Below are 7,568 nucleotides of genomic sequence, written 5' to 3'. Positions count from 1 at the left end.
ACCACTAACTGTGAGCTTTGCTTTGAAAAATTTGATGTGTAAGAGAAGCATCGAGGAGAAGATGAGGTCAAGCCTAAACCTCAACAGAAAATCTTTCCAGGAAACACAACATAGAAATAAGAGAGATGCTGAAGTGAGTTGCCTTTGATCTTGTTAGTGTTAGTTAGCTGCTAGCTAATGGTAATGTTAGCAGGTAAAGTGACTCGAACTGATGGTCCAAGGTGTTTGGTGAGGATCTACATAATATTCAAATGTGAAATGTGCTTTCTTTACATCCAAAAGGTCCCACACAGTAGTGAATAGTTTGGAGCAAGACAGCAGTACTTCCTACCATAAAGTATTATATAAATGGTGACTTGTACTTAGACTCTAACCTGAACACAGGGAACTCAAGACTTTACTCAGACTTGAGGTTTGGTGAAGCCAATAGCTTCAAAAACAACACAAAATCAGTTCTTGTTGTGGATGACATGGCTACTTGCTAAAACACAGCTGTTTTGACGCATGAAATTTTTGTGCTTTGGTACTCTTATGTGCTGTGAGTAAAGAGTCTCTGTGTATAAAGAAGATATCCAGAAAAGCAAAGGAAGGCCGGAGCCCAAAGGGTTAAAACTGTGATAAAGCAGGAATTTTCAGGATTCACAAGGTCATCTTGATCCAGCCTGAGGTCTTTCCTTTGTGCATGCCACGGAAAAGGACTGAGTATTCTTCCTGCTGAATATGAATCCAGTATGGCAGCAGAGAGCAGACAAGGAAAATGAGTCAGAGGAAAGCAAAATGGATTGCAGACATGCAATTGAGCTTTTATTCATTTAACCCATGTGTTTAATGTACAATAAAAGGGTTGAGGCTGCATTATTGGAGGGTAGAGGGTATTTTTTATTATTTTCCTAATTTACTTGGGAAGCAAAACTTGATATTTGAAGTTAACAGCTGACCAGTCACCAATAAAGACAAAAGAGGTAAGAATGGAAGCAGCACTGACACGGAAAGAACATTAAGACGTAAAAAAAATGCAAAGAGCTGAAATAAAGAGACACTGACTGAATGAAGAAAGCAAATCAAACACAAAACAGAGCTCAGTTTGAGTGTTAAGCAGTGTTTCATGAATGGTTGAGATACAAGAAAATGTCAACAGACTGTGGCAGTGGCAGAAGACCTTTGTCAAACAGGGCAGTCTTTAATATCACTTTAAAACATCAACAAACAAATGGTAATGTTTTGACTTTAGAGTAAATGTTTAGTTTCATGTGAGTCATAACAGAAAAGCAGGCTATGTTAAAGTTCATGTTAATTCAGCAGACAAGTAGGCTGGTAAGAACACATTGTTGACATGGTAGTGCTACCAATAATAGAATTTGAGGGACTATTTGGTTTAAATTTTATAAAAGAATCATTTTGAATATTTTGTGTCATCTTGTTAATTATTTAACTGGTAGCCAGGTTATCCCCCGTTGCATCAGGATCTGGCTCACCCTGTCCTCATAACCACCTGCTCGCTAAACATAATTCCTTATATAAAGGCCTGGTTCTAATAAAAGCCTCAGTCTAACAACTGCCAAGTTTTTACCTTTTGTTGAGGTAACTAAAGTTTAAATATTGTGATTCATAGCACTGCAATGTTTGTAAACACAATACTTTTTTGTTGTTGCTCCAATGTTAACAAACATTACTCCTGTAATCAAACCCATTAATGGAGTCATAAAAGGGAATAACTTTGTTTTGATTGAAGGTGTGGGTGGTTCTAATGTTGTGCTTGAACTTGTTTGTTTATAGTTTGATCACCGTTTGCGTCTTCATTAATAACTTTTTAAAGTCACATGTCAGAAAGTTAGAGTGAAGACCCAAACGTGTGTAGCAAATTATCTACCTGTGTCGCTAGCTAAAAGATAAGGCCCTTACCAAGGATTTTTGATTTCATATTTGCCATCCTAATATAAGAATATGATATACTGTAGTATTTAAGAACCTTCTTTATGACTCACAGTAGGTTTTTGTTGTTCTTTTATGTGTTTATAAAGCATTGTGTGAAATAAACTATACCAACATTTTGCAGTATTTCATAATTATATGTATATGTTATAAGAAACAGGTCAGGAGTCATATATATTTTTGCACAAATATAGAAATTTATTTCAGAAAAGGAAATACATGACTTACAGAGTGCATGTCAGCAACACACCTTCAAGTGAAACACACACATCTCGGGGCACAGACCTTTCTTCACGGCGACACTTCTTCGTTCCAACCACACATACTGTACACCCATCACAGAATTGCACTTGTGAATACAAGCAAATAAAAACATTCAGACTTTACATCATTCCATTTCCTCACATACCTTAACCACATAAATTACTAAACTTCTTCCCTGTTCGAGACAACCAATCACATGCAGAGTCTATCTTGTGACACCTCTGTCGATAGCAGCTGAGTTCCTTAAAACACTTACCTCAAAATTACATCAGCCAAACATATCTCATCTCATACACCTGTGCCGTTTACATGGAGGGAAAGAAAGGGCTGCATGACTCAATTTCAAAATTAAGGCCATTTTGAATCATGTTTAATTATGTGTCTGCTTTGAAGGTGCAAAAGTTTAGTGTGCATTTGTATTAGAAATATATCAGCTACATTTCTTTTAGTAGAGAAGCATTCTGTCGCCTTGCACTCCCTGTACTTTCCCTTCAATATGAAGGACTTAATCAGCTCCACTCCCACTTCTTCAGTTTACAGACATCACATTGAGAGGGATATCTCAATCAGTGCATAATTTACAATTAGTCTGTGTTTCAGTGGGTAGGCACTCTGACAAGGCACATCCGTATTTTACAAAAGAGGAATATGTATAACATCAAAATCCTTCATCCTCCAACCACAGAACATCAAGTCTCTCAGGCCAAAAATAAATGTGTTACGACAAAAAGCAGGTCAGTTGAGCACATTACAGTTAGGTTTCTGTCTGGTTTGTGGACAAGCTCAGCCAAATAAGCCGAGGTTGTTTGCTTCAGCCCGGTTTCTGGCTGGGGGCCAGTCTCAGCTGAACCCACAGCTGGGTTCGTACTGAATGCCCAGTCAGTGTCTGCTATCTTATTTAAGTACCATTTCAGCAAAAACTGAGTTTTTCACCAATAGGGCACAGCATTATCGATCTGACCCCAGCTCTGCCAGCCAGGGAAGAGTCCACTTGACATGCGCGGGCTGCCAAACTGATCAAACTCCATCTCCAGCACCTTCACACCTCCATTTTTGTGCTCTGATGGTTTCTTCTGCTCAGCACAGGTAGGATGTGTCTCCATGTTCAGGTCCTCTCCGTTCCAGCCAACACGCTTGAGACCATAGTTCTTGCCATCATTGTTGTCCCAGAAGGTCTGGTGCTGAGTTTTGAAGCAGAGGCAGAACTCAATCCGATTTTGTTGCGGGATGTGAGTGGGCAAATCCAGGACGAACGCAAAGGTGTCACTGTCCTGGCAGCTGTAGACGTTATTCATGAAGGTGCACTCAATGTCGGTGAAGCTGGCCCACGAGTCAAAGGTGGCACGCAACTGCACTGACTTCTCAAATCCAATGTTTCGGACCTTGATGGTGCCGGTCAGAGAGCGCTCCTGCAGTGAGCAGTTCTCCAAGCACACTGAATTCTTAATCAGACGGTTCCTGAAATCCAGGTAGTCTGCTGAGGGTTGTTTGAAGTCCAGCGCAAGGCTTCGCACTGAGCTGATCTTAAGATCCATTGTGGCTGCTTCAAGGTCTGCCATGTCAAACTGCAGGTCCTCAGAGATTCCCCCGCAACGTTTGTTCTGATATGGCTCATCATCGAATTTTGAGAAGACATGGATGGCAGTGAGTGACATTCCCTTCATATCTGCGAACACCACCTTTTTCTTGCCTGCATTGTTGTTGTTCCAGCCCTCACATCTGCCATCAGCCACAGCCTTTTGCTGGTTGCTGAGGCAGGGCCGCAGGGGTTTGTAGAGCTGCTGCTTGTGGCTGCAGGTGGTCGATTGGTTGACTCTGTTCTTGGCCTTGTGCAGATCCTCATATGAGCTGAGGAAACCTCGCAGAGGTGGCGGAGAGTGGCTGATGTAGAATCGCATAGCCACGTCTATGGGCATGACTGGACCAGGCATTGCTGATGGGCTGAAAGACCTCAGAACACTGAGGGAGGGAGAGGGGTAGAGAGAGAGAGGGAGGTGGTGTGAGTGGGGACAGAAAGAACAAATTGAGAACACAGCCTACTGAGCGCAGTTTTCAAGAAAGAACATTCACTTTGTACAACTTTTATACAATTGTGGTTTGATGTAACTCACTTTTACAGCCATAAAAAATCTCATTACTTTTACTCATTACTTTATTTCATTTTTATTTAGACTAAACTATGTATCAAACTTCCAATCAAATCTAAAATATGCTCAGAAACAGAGTCCCACAGTCATTCTATCTTCTCTTCTTTTTCAGATCACATGCATAACTTTTACAACTTGAAGTAATCTCTTCCAATCATTCTTACCTTGTAGCACTCATTAAAGAAATCGACAGTTCCAAGGGGAGAAGAACGTTGAAAAACTTTTCAGTTCCTTAGACTTGCAGAAATCTATCGAGCAGCTTCTTCTAAAAGTGCATGCTCTCGTCACACCCCCTTCTCTTCCTCCTTGCGTCTCTTCTTGTTCTCTTCCTGCCTTTCACTGCCGGGGTTTGCTCAGCACTCAGGGATTTCAACTGCCACATAGAGAGAATTTGCATATGCTGTCATATGGTTTCTCAAGCAGCCAATGAGAATTGAGTGGAAATCCACGCCAACCAATCAGCAGAGAGTTGAACTGGCTGCAGGCCAGCTGATAGGGGAGTGTCGCCTTCATGGGCCTCATTGCCGGCATGCCCCAGCCTGTTGCTTCAACTGCTATTTGAGAAACATGATGGACCCCTACTGGCGTGAGAGATAATCTTCAGATGCCTCAGAGCAGACTGTTGCATAAATGGCTCTCCCTCTGGCATGACTGGGATTTCCATCATGTAGGCCTAGTCACAGTGACTCTGTGAAAAGACACAAGTTGTATTCAAGAGTGAAATAAATATGTAATTTTTAAGATTCCCAACGCAAAAATAAAAAAGATAACGTCAGATAAAACTCCAAAGGGAAATTCTGGAGCCAGATTGCCCCAACATTTCAGTAGAAAATAGGAATAACACATAGTGCATCAAATAATAATAATAATCATAATAATAATAATAATAATAATAATAATAATAATAATAATAATAATAATCTTTATTCATATAGCACTAGCACGATAAAAGAGAACAGTGAGGAAGACAAATAAAAGTAAATGATAAAAGGTTGCACAAATAAAAACAACAAAAGATTGAAATAAAAAATCTGAAATTTTGATCAAAATATATATATTAAAATATAAAAATATAAATGAAATTATAGAATTATAAAATCCTGCCAGTGAAACTGCCAAAAAACGATAAAAACCTCTTTATTTAAACACGCTCAGGTGATGTCTCTGAGATATAAAAGAGGATAAAGCAGTTTCCAATCTGATGGTTGTTCCAAGGGTGGGAGCTCTGGCAAAAGAAACTGTACCCTACATAACATTCAAAAGGGTAAAGTATACAGTAAAACATGTAAGTTAAGTAAAGGAGGGTGAAATGCAAAGAAAAAGTGCCTAAAATGGGACATTAAATAAGTTGGATTAGTTAAGGCAACAAAGTAAGATAAATAATGATAAAAATACTCTTTAGTTATCTAGTGCTTTTCTTGGTAAAATTACAGTGTGCCTCACAAATGTATTGGAATATAAAGAGGAATGCTGATAAAAAACACACAGAAGAAGACATGAAGAAATAAATGAGTTCAAGACAAATAAAAACAGCTGCTAATATAAATCTAAGGGCTGTCAAAGCTAATGTGTTAATAAATTAACACAAATTCCTTTTAACGCCACACTTTTTTTTATTCGTGGTTACTGCAGACATGTCTGTGATTGTGACACTCGGTCGACCTTCGGGAATTCAGAAAGTGGTGCAGCAGAACAAGAAGAGACAAACCTCCTTGAACATAAATGGATAAAGAAACATAAACACAGCTCTATTAAGGACCTGGTTCCAGAATTCTTTATGATTCAGAAACCCGTAAGGTTTGGACATATCATACTGCTATCAAGTCTTGTCATGTTTAAATCCCTAACATGAGGTTTAAAGACGTAAAAATACATAATCAAATCTACTGATGCCAACATTTTTCGAAGTAAATATTCAAATAAAATAAATGATAAAAGGAAGCATTTTTTTGTCGACTCCCATGTTGATTAGAGTACAAAAAATGTGAAAATATCCCTTAAAGGTACTTTTAAGAGATACAAATGTGTGATGAATTTGTGATTATTTGCAAGATAACTATGAACAATAATGTGATTAATCATTATTAGAATCACTATAAGAATTCCTAAAAGCTAATCTACAGAAGAAAGTTCAAAGCCAGAATTTAAAAGAATGTACAGATGTGACCCGTATTATTATATTTACATGATATTATAAGTCTGACTGCAAAAACCTGTTCACCTTTGGTTGCAAACCGGAGCTTAGAACAACTAGCAGAGCTGCATCAACCAATCTGAGGTAACACCCAAATACAAAGGGGTTCAAAGTTCTTGAATAAATTCTGGATCAAGTCCATTTTAAAGCTTTAAAAGTGATCAATAAAAGCATAAAATCAACGGATGAAAAAAATGGGTCACCAGTGTAAGTTGGCGCAAACAGGGTTGATGTGTAGGTATTTATTGGTGCCTGTGGAAATAGGTCAGCAGGGTTTTGAACGAGCTGGAGATGGCGGGAGAAGCTCTGAAAGATTCCTGTGTAAAATGTATTACAGAAGTAGATATGAGATAAATTAAGAGACATAGCAACAAGCTTCTTTTTATCTTTTGTAATGGATGATGACGTTAACAGGACTAGACAGTTTATTTTGTGTGTATAAAAAAAAATAAAATCAGAATCAAATTCGACTCCCAGATTTTTTTGCACCCAGTTTAAGGTTTTTTGTGCACCAAGTTTGTCATAGAAAGGGAAAGAGGCCTCTGTTTTACTATAAATTATAACTTAGTTTAAATGTGTCTTAACGTTGAAAATGTAATGTTGCTAAGGCATGTGAGTAAATTATCTGTGAGGGTTATTAGATCTGAAAGGAATGCCCTGCTGTGTGTCATCTGCTTATAAGTAACGGTAGACACCATGGTCCTGAATTATCTGGATAAATGGAAGAATTTCATGAAAAACAAAAGTGGGCTGAGGATGGATCCTTGGGGTACTCCACACTTCAAATCTAAAGCAGATGTAATGGTGTTTGACATGAAAACAGATGAGGGCAGTTCTTCTGAGACCAAAACAAAGTAAGCTAAGCACAAAGGTTATTCCTGTTGCAAATCACACTAGCATCCTATATGATGACATAGGCTCTGCTTGTTTCCTGCCAAAAGTGTAAATGCACAAAAATATGTTAAACTTTAACAATGAACCCAAATATCTAGTTAAAAATGTAAAAATAATGCTCAAGTGAAACAATATTG

At 38.4% G+C, this 7,568-nt stretch overlaps 1 protein-coding gene across 1 annotated transcript; it reads right to left on the bottom strand.

Annotated features, from left to right (window-relative positions):
• Window positions 1-2,107: 2,107 nt before the first annotated feature.
• On the bottom strand, window positions 2,108-4,707 carry ppp1r3ca (protein phosphatase 1, regulatory subunit 3Ca). The gene is made up of 2 exons (XM_034682141.1): window positions 4,508-4,707; window positions 2,108-4,155 (listed from the first exon to the last, which is right to left on the bottom strand). The coding sequence occupies exons 1-2, from the start codon at window positions 4,519-4,521 to the stop codon at window positions 3,126-3,128; spliced, it is 1,044 nt and encodes a 347-aa protein (XP_034538032.1). The 5' UTR covers window positions 4,522-4,707; the 3' UTR covers window positions 2,108-3,125.
• Window positions 4,708-7,568: the final 2,861 nt, after the last annotated feature.

This window comes from Notolabrus celidotus, chromosome 4 (assembly GCF_009762535.1).
Source record: "Notolabrus celidotus isolate fNotCel1 chromosome 4, fNotCel1.pri, whole genome shotgun sequence".
Taxonomy (NCBI): Eukaryota; Metazoa; Chordata; class Actinopteri; order Labriformes; family Labridae; genus Notolabrus; species Notolabrus celidotus.
The sequence above is the reverse complement of the archived record's forward strand: the minus strand, read 5'-3'. Positions and strand labels throughout refer to the sequence as shown.